At 31.8% G+C, this 18,200-nt stretch overlaps 2 protein-coding genes across 2 annotated transcripts; one reads left to right on the plus strand and one right to left on the minus strand.

The window, feature by feature from the left end:
- Positions 1–940: 940 nt before the first annotated feature.
- LOC110028390 (glucan endo-1,3-beta-glucosidase-like) lies at positions 941–2,118 on the minus strand. Its single transcript, XM_020730223.1, is given in 2 exon segments — positions 941–1,916; positions 2,052–2,118. Coding segments are annotated over 2 exon segments (1,005 nt in total). The 3' UTR covers positions 941–978.
- A 6,239-nt stretch (positions 2,119–8,357) lies between these two features.
- Positions 8,358–15,381, plus strand: LOC110028470 (ubiquitin carboxyl-terminal hydrolase 24). The gene is made up of 7 exons (XM_020730328.1): positions 8,358–8,560; positions 8,843–9,485; positions 9,583–9,767; positions 10,803–11,050; positions 11,752–11,894; positions 12,163–12,339; positions 15,014–15,381. Exons 2-7 carry the CDS (start codon positions 8,871–8,873, stop codon positions 15,200–15,202), a joined length of 1,557 nt encoding a protein of 518 aa, XP_020585987.1. The 5' UTR covers positions 8,358–8,560; positions 8,843–8,870; the 3' UTR covers positions 15,203–15,381.
- The last annotated feature ends 2,819 nt before the right edge of the window (positions 15,382–18,200 follow it).

Here is an 18,200-nt window from a genome sequence, read left to right on the forward strand (position 1 = left end):
GTTAAAATATCATTCCTTTATATGGTTGTGTGTGGATGTGCACTATTTGAATATTTATAATAATTATGATAAAAAAAAGGGACAAAACTTTGTATGTTCTTATGGTAACAAGGTAGAGAAGGTGTATCATTCTTACTTGTATGTGAGGAAGGTTTGAAATAACGAGCTGGAGTAACTAGTTCAATCCATTAGAGTCCATAGAAGACTTTGCTAGGGTTCAAGTGGCCTTCTTTCATTTCTCTAGAGAAAGAACTTTTGTTTTCTTTTTCTAATTTTTCTTTTGTTTCACTTTTTGGTTTATCGGCTTTACCCCTCTTTCTTCTCATATATCTCTCAATGACTTTAAGAGAAAATTAATAATAATGAAAAGCTCTAGTTATAGTTTAGTATCCGAATGGCTTGAAAAAAACATAATAAAAAAGCTACATGTTAAAAAATAATAATAATAATTTATAGATTATTAAAAAAAATATCAAATAAAGAATGAATCTTAATATAAATTCAATAAAGATAGTTGATAGATTATTAAAAAAAAGTCAAACAAAGAATGAATCTTCAATGTCGTGATCATCCAAAATTTATAATCCAAGCTAACTTTTCAATTTCGCTGAGATGGGAATTTTCTGGCAAAGATTTGGCTACATAAGAAAGAACTCGGAAGATCTCATATGCAGCTTACTAATATATATGTTGGTCTAAGTAGTTGTCCATGACCACTTTTATCAAGCCATAAATCTGCATTACAAATATGGATTAAAACCTTTTTTATTGCAACTTATAAACCATTACAATAAGTAAAATAAAACTAGAATTCATGTTGACAGAGAAAAATTAAAAAAAAAAACTACATTTAAAAAGAAATAGAATATTTTATAAGCCAATCTTCTCTTATTTACTATTAATAAAAATATAGATACTCGTAAGTCATATATATGCCGGCTTAAGGATTGATTCATCACTGTGCCCCAAATATAGTAATTAAAAGCTGAGAGAATATTTGGATTCTTTGCCAGGATTGAAGAGGCCATAATGATTCTCAGTCCCTTGTGGTTGTTTGAGGTTCTCATCAAACATGGCAAATAAATATGTCTCAATGTAATTCCCAGGCCTCTTGGGTGTTCCCTGCCCAACATGTTGTATAAGTTTGGAGATATAGGTCTGTGCATTCTGTTGCGTGGCCGCATCCCCACCGTCCGATGGCCAGCCACTCTCCGACACCACAATGGTGACATCGCCACCACCCACCTTCTCAAGCGCGGAGTAGAGAGCATCGACTATTGCATCAAACAGATTCCAATATTGCTGTTGCCCGTCATAGACAACCGTATTGGGTGAATTAAAGAGCGCATAGTCCAGGGAGATATGATTTGGGTCGCCAATGTGGCTAAAGTATGGGTATACATTGACGAGGAGTGGGGCGCCATTTGCAGCGAGGAAACTGATGATTGGTTGGAGAGTGGCGAGCGCGTCTGAGGAAAATACACCAGCAGAGGGAGGATAGGAGTTTCCGAAGACATCGGTGGAAATTGACGTTGAGACTTTAATCCGATCATGAAGTCCGGCGGACTGCAAAGCGTTATGCAGATTATGCATTGCAGGGAGAATGTTCTGTGCAAGAGGGCCTGGGATGAGCTCGTTACCAACGGCTATGTAACGGAAGTTAACATCTGGGAAGGCTTGGATGTAATTCTGAACCCATGAATAAGCAGCAGAGGGATCAGACGAGAAAGCTGAGGGATCGGGGATGTCGACGGTGACGACGATATTTGTGCCTCTGAAGGCTTAGAAAACATCTGGATTGTAATCGTAGAGTCGAATCTCTCCTATATTATTTGATTTGTAAAGGTCGATGACTTCATTAGGTGGAGGGAGATTGTTCCCCACTCTTCCGTAGCACACACCAATGGATTTCACATCTGTCGACCATTTAGTAAATATTAACGCCATAAGATATGAAAATCAAAATTTATGAAAATTATAATAATAAATGATGATAAATAAATTATATATATGTAACATTAGATGTTATGATAAAAGAGAAAAATTGAAACCTGCAATGAGGAAGCTAAGAAGCAATCCTGTGGCTACGGTAGAGATGAAACTATTGTTTGCGGCCATTGCTAGCTCTCAAGAGATAAATGATCGAATGTGATTTTTTGATGAAATCCTCAATATATAGTAGGGGTGAAGGGCAAATTCAAAATTTTCAACTAAATTTTTATAGTGAAATTTTAGAGGAATTGGACGGGTAATTAGCATTTATGAGATGCGACAAACTCTGAAATTTCAATTCTGTTGTCTTGGACGCAACTTAAGAATAAAAAATATAAATATAATTACAATTTTTAGAGCTGTTAATGATTAAATAATAACAAAGAATGAAATTTTAGTTTCGCAGAAAATTCAAAATTAAGGATAAGATCCATGTTGTTATTACTCCCTACACTTCCTCCTGTTTTGCATAATAGTGTAAGAATTTTTCAGGCTTTTGTTTTTTTGGTATTTATTTTATATTTATTAAGATTTTTTTTTGTCTGTTTCTATATATGTTTAATCTAAATTTATTCAGTGAGGCATACCCAAGAATTTGACCCACAGAAACCATGAGGGAGAGCGAGAAAGGGGACAGAAGGGGAGAAAGAAGGAAAGAGCACACATAGACTTGCCGCGTAAGGGTATTTCTAGGCTCTGTGACCCATCTAATATTTGGAAAATATAGGTGAGAAGAGATAATGAGAGAGATTTTTCCTTACAACATATGGGTCAGGATAGAAGAACAAAAAAAACCTAGGGAGGCAAAAGTCCCTAATACATACTATGGTCATCGTATTCATAGGAGATAAACGGCCAAAGATATAGAATTACATGCTTGCCCCTGCTTTAATGAGGGTATTAAATGATATTGTAGTCTTTTGTGATGTCGTTTCATATTTATAACTCTTTTTTACACCCTTACTTGTGTCTGGTTCTTCTGATCGACAGATCCTTGGGTTGATCGACTGAACTAGTGTCAGTCAGCTATTTTGTCTGGACAACGGTCAGCTTTAATTTGCTCTAGGAAGCCAGTTGGTTTTGAGTACAACAGTCGGTCAGCCTTAGGGCGGCTAGTCGACTCTATCCATTGTTGTTCCTTAGTGATTTTGGAGCCCTTTATGCGGAGTTGTTGAGAGAGCCTCACGGTGGCACTAGTGAACTTAGGGGGTTGGACATTTGTTCAATTGTTGACGTGGATGCTTTTCTCTTGGTTGCCTCGGTGTTCCTTTGGTTGTCAGGTCGGCTTTCATTCAATCGACAGTCCTTCAGTCGGTTGTTAACCATTCTAACGGCTAACCATCAATTGATCGGTGGTCTTCAAGCGGTTGGATTCGTTATGCCTTGTAACATTTCTTCTATGTTCTTGGCTGTCAGATTCTCTTGAGATTCGTGCAGACTATTTTTATGTAGATTCTATTTTCTTTTTTTTTATAATAGTATTTATATTTTCGTAACTGCTATCCTATGTAACAGGATGCTAGACTAATTTGATGATAATACAAGTCAGCTCTAACTGAACGTAACAACTTTTGTTTGCAGGAGAAATTTCAGCAGCTAAAGGAGAGCTGACCCCAGATGTCGGGAGGTATTACGATCTATGAGCGTAATCCTTCTGATTATGGCATGTGAAGGAGGTTGTTGGAAGGAAGAAGAAGAGTCAATTCTATGGGCTCGGGTCGTAGGAGTTCGCCTATGACGCTCACTTCTCCACCTGTGCATCTGCAGCTTCTACTTCTACCGCCCAGGATGATGAGATTTGCAGACGTGTTGTGGCGTTCTTTGCTGAGATGGAGGCCCGCTTCTCTCAAATGAGGTCAGAGCGGAGGCCAACACAGAGGCCAAGTTGAATGCTGAGTGGATTCCTTCCGGCAATGGATGAGAAAGTGTGGCAAGGCAGCATCAACATTGAATGAGGAGAAGGCAACGGAGGGCGTTGAGGATGAGGTTGACGAGATTGAAGATGATGATTAAGAGGGGCTTTTTTATGTTTGTGTACATTTGAACACACACACACATATATATATATATATATACATATAAACAGTGATGTACTTGTTTTATAGTAAATGTATTTTATTTATTTCATTATTTGATTGGATAAGTTATTATTTGACAACAATGTTATTTCGTTGAATGTTCGAAATTGTATATTAAATATTGTGATAGTATGTCTAGTAATATATTAAATATTGTGATAGTATGTCTAGTAATGTAAATATGAAAGAAATAATTTTGTTTCCTTATGTTACATATTTCCGACGGCTTACTGTTGGTTTTGCAACGGTTCCAAACTTATTTGTAGACAAAACTGACTGCTAGCCGATGAATATTTTTACCGACGTCTAACCAACATATAACCGACGACTCAAAGTGTGTCACATAAAAACAGTATGCGCGATCCTTGTTCGATAGTTAACTCGTCTGTTATAAAAATTGCTGTGTAAATGACACTTAACCGACGATTTTTACCCGTGTCAAAAAACCGACTAGCGTGACACTTTTCCCACAGTTCACCCTATAAAAAATGATGTATAACTGGCGTTTTTGCCAACTTAAAAAAAAAAAAAAAACCGATATGTGCAACATTTTTCCAACATGTATGTCGTCGCTATTACCGACGGAAGAACCGTCGGTTATACAAACCGATGATTACCGACGACTGAAATTTTATCGAAAAAAACTAAAACATTAAATTGTCAGATAATCATCTATAAATTTATATCGTCAGAATATCGATCCGCTTTAGAATTTCTGATAAGCGTTTTACCAATGAGCTTAAAATTATCGGTAAATCGTCAATAACATTAGAAATGACAGTTTTTCATATCATAACCGACATATTTTCACAATCGAAAAAAAGTCAAAATTTGTGTTGTGGCTCGAATGCCAGAGCACTTTAATGTCATTACCAAGCACAGTAGTAATAGCCCCAAGTGCATGCAACATGGTTATGGATTGCACCTGGAAACAAAAAAACGGAGAGTTCAACACAACAACACTGCGCTCAGAGCAACCCAACGTGACAACCTGACTAAATAGTTATTTGACTTCAAAAAAAAATTAAAATTGGGAAGAGAAGTTTTGCATACTTATAGGGCTTAAAACTTGCATAAGTGTGTGTGGGAGGGGGAGTCTTGGTATTGTTTTGTGAAGAGTAAGTGCAAGAGCGTGCGACACTTGGGTTTGAAGGACTGTTTTAGAGCTCAAAGAAATGGAAGGAATGCTAGGAGAATCACTTAGGCACGGGAGGACTTCACTCGGGTAGTTAGATGATTTTAATCAAAAAAACTTGGTGCATTTTTTTCTATTTTTCTTCTTATATTTTTATAATGTACTTTAATACTTGTGTCTTTGAAATGAAAATTAATATATTGTGCTTTATGTAAGAGCTGGATAGGCCAAAAGTTTGATCTTTTGATTTGCGGATTATTAAATAACATTTTCACAAAATTTTTAATTGTAGTGCTTTAATCTTGCAAATATTCTTTATTTTTCTTCCAAACTAATTTAACATATAAAATGACCATACTTATATTTAAAATGATATGATTTTATCATATCGATTGAGTCCAAATGAACATAAAAATTGAAGTAACTAGAGTTTGGTAGAAAATACATATATCTACTAAACTCTAGCAATGAAATGCAACATAGTGAAGTCAGCTCTTTTATTTTAGAGTCCATAGACTTATAGTGCTTGATTTATAAAATTTAATTTGATAGTTTGCATATCGAGAGACTTAATTACATTTGAATTTTACTATTAAAAATTTTTCAAAAAAATAAAAATTTCTTTTAATTGAATAAAGTTATGGTTTATGGATTAGTATAATTTTATCAAGTAGAGCTTGCCTAGATGCTTGTGGGAACAATCTTTGATTCAAAATAATTGTATTAATGGAATGATACATGCATTTGTGTGAACGGTGCATAGGTCGGTTTAATCGTGCTTTCCTTTTGGTTTTGAATCTTTATGTCTTTGAAATGAAATATTATTGCATACATACACCGTATGCAGAGATGCATGCGGTGTCCGATCCTGACCGTAGATCACGGTAATCTGCGGTCAGGATGCAATCAAATTTTTTTTGGAAAAAAAAATTAAAGTGGGGCGCACCGAAATACATCATGATCATAGATCACCGTGATCTATGGTCAGGATCGGACAACACATGCATCTCTGCATGCAGTGTATGTATAGAATATTTTTTCCTTTGAAATAGGCTGAGCATGCATGATTGCTTCCTTGTTTGCTCCATTATTTGCTCTCTCTATCTCTCTCTCTCTCTCATCTCTCTCTCTCTCTCTCTCTCATCATTAGAACTTGAAAAGCTCATTTTAATTTTCCACTTTATTATAAACAGGATTATAAGGAAAAAACTTATAAAAATTCAAAATAAATATTATATGTATTTCAATTTAATAGAAAAAAATTTATTAGTAATTTATTTTTCTTATGAATCTCATTGTAACCATTCATTTATTATTATTTATAGTATAAAGCATAAATTAGATAAATTTAAATCAAATTGACTTGATTTATCAAATTTTGAAAAGAAAAATAGTACTTATAATTTTTGCAATCACAAAAAAAAAAACTTAATTTAATGAAATTTATAAAATATTTTCTATATTAATCTAATTTTATTAAATTTTTAGATTTATTATTTTAAAATTTTGATTATTTTAACTAACCTAAATTTAAATTATAAAATTTCATAAGAATTTTAAAGTTTATCTAAATTATTTTTTAATGTTTTTATCCTTCCTTTTCCCTCTTCAAAGACATGTAACATTTTAAAGAACTTTAAAATTTTATAAGAATTCTAAAGTATCAATTTTCCAACTAGACTTACACACCATATCATCAAAATAGGTTGAGCATGTAGAAGCATCTCTTTGTTTGCTCAACTTCCAATTTTACCGTCTCAATTAAACTTGATATGGCTTGCTCACACTTCTTTTCTTTTTTTGTGCATTCTTCTTGATCCAACCCATTCACTCTCTGACTCTCTCACTTTTACGACTTAAAAACAATTAATAACGATTAAGTTTGTTTTCCTTTTTTTTGTTTTGGAAATTTAGCTATATTGAGATTAAAAATTAATGATTAGCAGTTATGATGTGCTTTAAACTTGTGTCTCTCGGTTTTAGAGAAATTGTGCTCTAATCAGCTCCTCTAAAAGCCTTTCACTGATAATTCAATACCCAAAGGAGATTAGAATATTAGAGTTCATAATTTTATTTTTCAAAGGGTTAAACACATAAATTTTGATGTTTTAGAAGAGTTACATTTCAGTTTTGGTGAAGACATAGAAATAGCACTTCAATTTTGATAAATAAAGGGAGGCAAACATACTAATCACACATTACATCATCTAAATATGAAAATCCATATGAATTCATTCATCATTGTCTTAGTTTTGGCAATTTCACAAATAAACACATTAATTACTTGAAGCAATACCACATGAACACTATCTAAAATGGGACATTATAGTTGGTATAAATTTTAATAATTTTTAAAATGTGGCATCTAAATCTTGTTGTTTGTAATAATTATACAACTATTTGTGATGAGAAGTTAGGATATTTGATTCTTATTTTCCTTAAACATTGTTTAGCTAAATATAGTGTTTAGTAAATCTTATGTTAATTAAATCCTAAAAATTATTTGGTATGATAAAGATTAAATTTAATTAAATATTGATGAACAATTTTGATACTTATTTTAAATTTAATTATGTTATTTCAATAAAATTCTTATACAAATTATTATGAACTAAATATTAAAATTGTTTTATCAAATTTTAATTATATTAATAATTAGTTAATAATTATTATAGTAATTGAAATTTTTTTAGAAGTTAACTATGAACATTAATAATCAAATAATGTTTTACTATTTATTAATTAACATAAGATAACTTTACAATTAATTATCACCCAACAATTTATTGAGCTAATTAAACAAGATATTATAATAAATAACTTACATGTAACTAAATTAAATAAAAATTAATATTAAAAACTATTATTAATTATTGATATCAACTAGATTAACTAATTTGACTTTTAAATTTAAATTATTTAATAACAATTTTTTAAAAAAAATAAAAATTCAAAAATGTATGATTTTAAATAACCTAAATTAAATTAAATTAACATTAATATTAAAAAATTATTTTTCTATTATTATTGTTTATTTAAAAGGCTAATTTGATTTATTTAATTGTAATATTTTAATAACTAAAAATTATTATTATTTTGATTTATTTTTTATCTAATTTTATTTAATTAGTTATTCCCCTCGCTTTCACTCTCTCCCGAAAACCCTAAGTTAACACCGAATGGAGCGGTTGCGACGGGAGCTCGGCATCTATGGCGTCGCGGCACATAAAGGAGTGAGATATTCAGTGTTGGTGTAACGCTAATCTTTCTCACCTTTCTACTCCCACTCGAAAATTTCTAGGAAACGAAAGCACGGAAGTTGGGACGTGCGGTTGCAGGCGAAGTCATCGAATAGGTACCCTCATACGTCTCCCCTTCGTTCGTTTTCTGATTTCTATCATCTAAATTAGCCGAAATTTCGGATTTAGTAAATCCGGGATTTATGCGGAAGCGGGGGTAAAGCGAAAATTAAGATTATGTAAAGAATTCGGCACGTCCATTTGGAACATTTGACTAGATTTACGTTAAATTATGCATAAATATCGGCCAAATCCAACTACCAAACAGCGCCTTAATTTTTTTAGGAACAGAATTGCATTCTTTTTCCTTCAATAAACGTGGCGTGTTTTACTAGCAGGTATTCATAGTTTGATCGTCTTCCAAAGATGAGACAAGGTTGTTCCAAGGAAATGCAGATGATAGCGCCCCCTTTTGAATTGCTAGGGCTCCAATTTGGATCTCTGGATATCAATGCTCTTAGTTCAGTCAAAGGCTTTGAATCTGTATTCAAACAAAATGCATCTACTGTTGCAAAAGATTTTCCAACTGCGACTTTGAGCGAGAAGAAGGGCAAGGATGAACCAGCTACTGATCAAGTCACAAAGCAATCAGTAGAATTAAAACCCAATACAACTGCTAATGGTTGTGTTCCCATATGTGGTGAGGAGGTCGTTGATGAAAGAATTCATAAAGGCATGAATTCTCCCAAATTCTTGGAGGAAGATGCTTGCAGCAGAAATCCACCTTGTCCAACAGTCCAAGCTAATGGGCTTGAAATGTTAAAGAACGGCAATGATTTTCTCAGCAAAGCTGCAGTTGTTAAAAATGCAGGGAATGTACAGGAGTCAAGCAATCATGCGCCTCTATTTAGGGGTCTACTTCCTCGAGGGCTGATCAATTTGGGAAATTTATGCTTCCTGAACTCAACATTGCAGGCGCTTTTGTCATGTTCCCCCTTTGTTCAGCTTTTGTTGGATTTGAAAACTAGGAGTATTCCAAAAGTGAGAGCTTTAAAATGCTCTATTTCTTTCAGCTGAAATGATTTTGAGGCCATCTTATTTAATTTTTGTTACTTATGTGCAAATACTTATTTTGCAGGCTGGTTATCCAACATTGCATGCGTTTGTAGATTTGATTTCAGAGTTTTGTCTGCCCAACGCTTCAAATTTGAAGAATGGACGTGAAGCTATTGAGGGAGGGAGGCCTTTCAGTCCAATCATGTTTGAGACTGTTTTGAAGAATTTCACCCCAGATTTTCAGAGTAGCATGTCTGCCAGGCCTAGGTTTGAATCTATTTTCAGTTGCTCTATCAATCTTTATGATACAAAGACAAGGCAATATAAAATTCTAATTTTTATCTTTATCATACGTTATTTTTCAACCAGTTGTTGCTTGCAAACACTAAAATCCAAGAATATGAAGGTCGTTGACGAATTTAATTGAATCTTTGTTGATTTTATCTTTTATAAAGCCAAACCAAAATATATTAAATAATTTCAGCAAATTGTACAAAAAGCTCAAAGACAGCCAACCAAACAAATTAACTAATGGGTAAAAGAAAAGCTCATAACATAAGAACTAAACATGTTAAGAAATACAACAAATGGGAAAATAAATTCAATGAGCCACAACAACTTGAATTTCCAAAGAAAATCCTTGTTGCAGAACAAAGCTCCCATAACAAGAAATGCTAGAAGAAATTGTATAATTGGCCAAAGAGAACTTTACTGATCTCTAACCATAGATGAAAGAAAATGTTACCAAAAGACGGCACCCCAATTGAAAATATACCCGAGTAAATTGGATTCCAACGAGGGATTTCAGCTCTTTGATCTGAAATGCTACATTTTGATATTGTAGCATCACTTGAAAGAACTTGTCATTATAGTTGATATAGATGTGAATGGATATGTACATTGAACTATCATATCCACTTAATTTACAAATTCAAAAGTTCAAATATGGAAAAATGCCTCTATTTTTTAAATTTCATGTGTGATTTTTTTTTTTAGTCCATTTATTTTTTATAGTTTTCAGATGCAGAGAGCAGAATTTCTTCAACATAAATGTAGCTGAAATGATGCTTCTATGATTAATTTGTACACTCTTGATTGTGGGATGAGAATTATGCTTATAGGCTACTATTCAATGTTTTTTTTTTTCGTGACATTGTGGAAGATGGTATGTAGGTTGAGATGAATTTATCACAACTAGTATTTGTTTCTTGTTGACTTCTATAATTGCCATCTATCAGCAACGGTGGTATTTTACTAATTTTTCTAATGTAAATGAGACTAACTGATAATTTCTTTATCCAGGCAAGAGGATGCTCAGGAGTTTTTAGGTTTTGTGATGGATCAAATGCATGACGAGTTATTGAGACTTGGAGGTAATTTATCTGGTTCAAATGGGAAGAATTTGTCTCTGACTGCTGCTTCTGATGATGATGGCTGGGAAACTATCGGTCCAAAAAATAAATCTGCAATTACTCGAACACAGAGCCTTATTCCTTCTGAATTGAGTGCTATCTTTGGGGGACAGTTAAGGAGTGTTGTCAAGGCAAGAGGTAAATAATATAATTTAGAATTCAAAAGCAGTTTGTTTTTTGCGTATATCTTTAGTAGATCTCATAGAAAATGTGTTGTGTAAATTCAATTTTGTTAATGATTATAACAACCAAATTGTTATGCAATCTGCTTCTATGAATTGACTTTTCGTCTTGATGTTGTTTATTTATGAATAACCATGTCAATGTGCCTAATAACTTAACTGAAGATTTACAGAGATACCACTTAACTCCTATGTGTTTACATTTCTAATACCTAAACTTCAATTTTTACGTATATACCACCTTTACTATGCATGAAAAGGTGTATTTTATTTTTAAAGTTAAAAAGAAGTGCTATTAGATATGTAAATACATAAGAATTAGGCGGTTTGTATGTAAATGCCCCTAACTTAATTGGTCCTTTTTTTTAATTTCAATCCTTCTTTTGATCAGTTTAATGCTTAATTCATTGCTGATTTGCACCTTCAGAATTTATTGTGTTTTGAAGTTGCATTGAAAAATCTTTTCTGAGCTTGAAGCTTTTACCTTCAGAATATATTTTGTGATTTGAGGTTGCATTGGCAAATTTTTTCTAAGCTTGGAGTTAGAATTCTTACTCAAACTTTATAGAATTTTTGGTATGCCGTGTTTTGCTCTCTATTAATCTAATTTGCACGTCCTTTGTGTTTCTAATGAATTTAATTTCTCCTATGGTATAGGCAACAAAGCTTCAGCTACAGTTCAGCCCTTTCTTCTGCTTCATCTCGATATCTTACCTGAAGCTATTCATACAATTGAAGATGCACTTCGCTTTTTTTCTGCTCCAGCAACCCTAGAAGGATATAGAGCCTCATCTGGCAAGGTATGTCTATGTAAATTATCTGACTAGTATCTAACAGCAAGTCCTTCATTTGAGTTGGGAATGCTCGAGTCTCATATTCTTGTGTTGAAATCCTCTAGCTCTGTATTTTTTTTATAAAGTTGAAATAAAATTTTTCTCGGCATGCATGCTATAATTTTCATAGTAATATTTCTGTTGCTTGAAGGGTGGTTTGTGTAAATTGATCTTACTGTTTTTAACGATCCATTTCTGTTTTGGTTGTGCTGATTGAATGTCTTTTATTTTGCAGGCTGGGCTGGTCAATGCTAGCAAGTCTGTAAAAATACAGACTTTATCAAAGATAATGATATTGCACTTGATGCGCTTTAGCTATGGGACAAGGGGTAGCTCCAAGTTGAACAAACCAATTCATTTCCCTTTGGAACTGGTTATGGGACGTGATTTGCTTGTTACTCCATCTACAGAGGTGAGCTCTTTTTACATAATGCAGTCCTGCCAGTCCATATGTCTACGTTTTAGTTGAGAAAAAAGAAAATATTTATTTTGAAAAAAAAAACTGAATTACTTGCAATTGTGGAATATTTCAAATTAAAATATTTTTATTAAATAGATATTTTTAATTTTAAAATTCAATATTTTGACTTGATTAGATTAGAATAGTTTTTTTCACATCAACATTTTAGAACTAAAAAACTAACTATATCATACTTATGAAAGGTCAATCAGATATTTTAGAACTAAAAGACTAACAATTATTTTAATCATAGCTGAAAGCCTTGATCATCTTGATGTTTCTCATTGCTATTTCCTCGACTTTTCTCTTCGTCCTATTTGTGAAGATTTGAACATTTTTTGGCAAGCAATGAAGAGGAAGCGGGTAAATTTAGTTTAAAATTAATTAGGGGTTTGTAAGAGAAATCAGAGGGAGGGTGGCAGGAGATCTGGAACAAAAATAAAGATTAAATTAAGTTAAAATTCAAAGTAGTTTTTTCTTAATGAGGATCAGTTTTATGATAGGTCACAGGGATACATTTATGAAAGATTTACATACATACCACTAAATTCCTATGTATTTATTTACATATCTAACACCTAAAATTTAATTTTTACATGAAAGTCACCTTATATATGTATAAAAAGGTTTATTTCACTTTTTAAAGTTAAATAGTGGTTTTTTGTCGTAATATGAAAGATTTGGCTGGTATAAATGTAGAAATAAAATTTAGTTGTTTGATTATGCAAGTACATACGAATTGCATGGTATGTATGTAAATGGCTCAGGGAATGCTTAGGTTATTGTTATGTCAAGGATTTTGAAAAATTTAATCAAAATAAGAGAAAGTTGAAAAAAGAAAATTTCTAACAATAGTAGAATTGTTCAAATTGCAAATATGACATGGTCAATATTCCCCATGCCCTTTTCTTCTATATGCCTGATGATTTTTTTAGTTTATGCCTGACTAATTTTTCTGGCAACTTATGATCAGGCGTAGAAAAATTAGTCGAATATGGACACACTATCGGTAAAATTAGAGAGAGTCGTCTTAAATGGTTTGGTCACATTAAACGTCGACCATCTCATGATCCAATTAGGAGAGTAGATGCTTTAAATTTGACTTATGTTAAGAAATGCAGAGGTAAACCTAGGAAGACTTGACAAAAATGATCTTAATTTATTAGAATTAAATGAAAATATGAACTAAATAGGAAGCAATGGAGAAAAAGGATTCATGTAGCCGACTCCACTTAGTAGAATAAAGATTTTGTTGTTGTTGTTGTTTTATACTTGCTCAAGGGAGAAATGAATAAGGTATATCAACGGAAGAATAACAATCTGGTCAACTAGGGACATAGACACACTACTGATGTATAAAGGCAAAACCACTAATTAAAGGTGGAGAGAAAAATAGTCCTCAGCGGAGTCGTTGGAAAAAATTTTGCCGAAGTAAAGGATTGGGTAGACACACTACCGACTCCGCTGGGAATTAACTTTTCTCTCCGTGCATACGTAGAAAAATTAATCACCAGAAAAACTTTTCTCTCCGTGCATACGTAGAAAAATTAATCACCAGAAAAATTAGTCGGACATAGACACACGATCGGTAAAAAAATTAGTCCCCAGCGGACATAGATACACAAAATCTGTCCCCAGCGGAGTTTGTAGTGTCTATGCATGATGATTTTTCAGTTTATGTTCTTACCAGATATTCTTTTTATCCATATCTGAAGGTTAAAAATTCACCATTAAGACCATGCTTAACAATGTTGGATGTTTTTTTATTGCCAGTCTCTTTGAAGGGCTGCATAGATTATCAGATTATATGACGCTTTCATTCTAAATAATCGATTATTCTCCTTCAGATGCCATTTTAGAATAGATATATTGTATCTATGTTTATTGCTGCCAGTAGCATTAGGATTTTTTCCTCTCGTTTTCTTAGAAAAAATTGTAGAAGGGCTGTTTGGGATTATTTTTGTATTTTATTTTTTATGTTTAATTTTTATTTTGTTTTATTTATGTTTTCAGTTGAAATAAATATGTTTGACATATTTGATTAAGATATGGATGTTTTTATTTTTTTCTTAGGAAAAAAGTTAAAAGTATATAAAATACACACCAAACAAGCAACCTTTTAAAAATAAAAGAAAAAACTAAAATAAAATTTAAAAAAAAGACAAAATTGATTCCAAACAAAACCTAAATGTATATGGTTGCTATGCTGGGCCCTTACAAAACCATTTGCCCTTGTGCCAGGGATTAATTTGTTTCAATTGAAAAATTAAACTGAATCAAGTATATTTAGTTGTTTTTGTTCAGATTATTAAAGTGTGGTTTAGTTTAAGGTAAAACCAAAACTGAAATGGCTATTATCATCTGTGTGTGTGTGTGTGTGTGTTAATAATTATGTTTGATTTCTCATTCTCTTCTTGTAGCATAATAATTAATCTTGGTTTTGCATTATCAAAATTGAAGATTTTACTGTTCTTTTTAAAATTTTGATTAAACAAAAACTGAGCCGAATAAATTGAACAACATTACAATTTCCTTAGTTTGATTTGGTTCTGCTTATGATTTAGTCAGTTCAGTTCTGATTGTAAATGCTATTATATGCTAATTGCAACATCATAATTGATTGTAGGGTAGGAAATTTGAACTCGTGGCGACCATCACTCACCATGGCCGAGAACACTCGAAAGGTCACTACACCGCAGACTGTAGATACTCCAATGGCCGGTGGCTCCGCTACGACGATTCTTCGGTCACGTCCATTGGCATAAACAAGGTACTCCATGACCAGGCCTATGTTCTCTTCTACAAGCAAGTGTGATATTTGGCTTTGTTTCCATGAAAAATGAAAATATCAGAAATGTTTTTGTCGATATCGGTTATTATACCAGGAAATAGGAGGAAGATTTTCTGAGTAGTGAGTGGTATGTTCAGTAGGTCACTATGGCATGATTTTACTTGTAATTAAGGCTTGTTTTTATTTTTTATATATATATATATTTGTTTGGTAGGAGGCTTCTTTATCTAATTTGCAGATTTTACTTTTGTAACAACTTTATGTAAATTATTTGTTTTTACGTGTTTAATTTTATGTGATAGTGTTAAGGTGGGATGCTTGCTAGAGGCCCTTAAGTTCAAGTTTTTTAATTTATTTGCTTCTTTTTATTTGTTTGTTCTTACTGTTTTTACTTAGTTTGGAGGAAGTATAATGAATGCTTAAATCCCTCTTTAGAGCACCATCATTATACTAGTTTAACGGTGCATTAGATGATGGTTTTAAATTAATTTTTGGGTTATTTACGTAAAGTCCACCCAACTACTGTCTATTTACATATCTAAACTTTGTTTTTTTTACATCTATACCCCCCAAATCTTTCATATAACATTGTAAGTATCACCATTTTACCTTTTAAAAGAAAATAAATACATATTTTTTTGGTTTGGGTAAGATGGTATGAATGGAAAAATTAAAGTTTCAGTGTTGGATATGTAAAATACATAGGAATTGTGATTTTTATGTAAATCTCTTTTAATTTTGTATTAACTCATATAAATTAGTTATGGTTTTACCTAAATTTTCTTAAAATTGTCATGATTAATCTACTGCTCACCTACCTTAAAGAACGACGATATGATTAATACAATATATAAATATATATATGTAGTTATTGTCAGCTGTTGGTACTTCTGAATCTCTGATTGATTGGACAACGCTGAACTGCGCAATGAACCGCAAGATTAGGTTTCATTTGGGATTTAACTTTCTATAGAACTAAAAATGGCAAACAAATTCATCCAAATAAGAACTTAAGGCCAAGAACTTGTGTAGATTTATAAAATTTTTGGTTTGGCAATTATCATTTTATTTGCAAAAATAAAAAATAAATTACATTTGCCTGTGATTTAGCGATCAAAGATTTAATTTTTTCACCTTCTCGTCACGGTTTTGGTAAGTGTAAATCATGGAGATAGCTTGATAGTTTTACCCTTGGGGGAAATTTTCAGAGTTTCTTGATTATTCATGCTCGAAGCAATACATGAATTTTATTATGAGGATGTAATGAAGGAAAAGTGAGCACATATAACTATTACTTATTTTATAAAATTAATTTTGATCATTTTTTTGTTTAATAAAAACTTAAATATAGATTAGTCCATATAAAAGGGTTCAAAATTTGGCTTAAATAAGAGCGCATTAATTTGACCTTACATTTATAAATAGGGTGGTCAAAATGTATGCATACGTCCATGCATGCACCGTTAAATTTAACCTCTTGTTTCCTACCTCCATATCTCCATAAAAATTATCCTCTAAGACTATAACTCAACCACGAATCGACCTGCCTTAAAATCTAACTTACAATGGCACTAAAATTTCTCTTCTAAATTCTCATATACCAACACAAGCATGAATATGCCTTGCTCCTCATAAATCTTCACACTACCCTCTTATTTGTGATTGAAACCTCAATTTTAGAAAAAAGCTGTTGCTTTTTATTACAACATATTTTTTTGTTATACTTTATATCAAAATATAAACAAAAATATAAATATGATGATAGATGGTTAAGATATGCTTATGAAACAGAAACATTGTTAATTTAGATAAGTGGGAAGTACCCTAAGCCTATTGTTTATGTTTTTAGACTAATTTTATCTATTTATGACCCCCCCACGCATTAATAAGGAGTATAATGTCTAGTACATGCTATGATCTAAAGATTATATTCTTATGTTATATCTAAGAAGTTTATCAACAATTTGTATTTATTGATTTGATCAACATGACAGGAGCTTTCTCTCTATAAAAAAAAAAGTTAACAACTTAAGCAAATTAGATCAAATCTCATGTCCTAAACCTTAACTAGGTTTCAAATAATTATTGAAAAATTCTGAGCCAAAATCATCCAAAACTAAACTGCATGGATCTTGCATGCTAAATATGCATTCTATCATATGATGGTCATGCCATTAGTTTATTTTTTATTCCTATGTAAATCATTCATTTCTAGTTTAATTGTTATAATCATATTAGAAGTGTATCAATATTTCATATCTTTTCTAAGAAAAAGTTTCCACATATCTTAACATATTTTAATATACATTTACTTCTTAGGCAGGACATTTGTAGTTGCATGACTTAAAATAAAAATAAAATAATAATAAATAAATAAAAAGAATCCTTACAGTCATGAAAAGGCAACATGTACTAACCCATTGTAACTTTCTCCCATATATTAAGAGAAGTAAGAGTGATTCTAACACATGAACAACATACTTAATTATTTGAAGCTGAAAGGCAAGGAGACACATCTTAATGAAAAATCACTAGTTGTGTGATATCGACATATATTATATAATTTTGAAATTTATCATAATTGTCTAAAGAATATGTTTTTTTTAAGTATATTTGTATAAATATATTTTTAATAAATTGGATGTTCTGGCTTATTTATTAAAATGGACTTATTTTGATCTTTGAATAATTTTATAAATATTTGGTGAAGAAAAATTAATATAATCCCTTGAAAATTTATAAGCTAGACTTTTAATTTATAATCTTCAAATATATTTGTTTGAATTCATTGTAAGTATGATCCATAAATTATTTTTATCATTTTATAGAGTATTATGAGCTTTACTTTATAAAGGTTTTTTTCCTATTTATATGAATTCTATAGGTATAAAAATAATGGCTTGCTTATTCAACTAAAATATTTTAAGGCATAGGCATATGCTTGTGCAAATAAGTTTTTTGGAGTTAGGGAATTCCTTTTTTCAATTTGTGAAGTTTTAAATTTCAAGCAATAATTACATAA

Source organism: Phalaenopsis equestris, unplaced genomic scaffold (assembly GCF_001263595.1).
Source record: "Phalaenopsis equestris unplaced genomic scaffold, ASM126359v1 Scaffold000511, whole genome shotgun sequence".
NCBI lineage: Eukaryota > Viridiplantae > Streptophyta > Magnoliopsida > Asparagales > Orchidaceae > Phalaenopsis > Phalaenopsis equestris.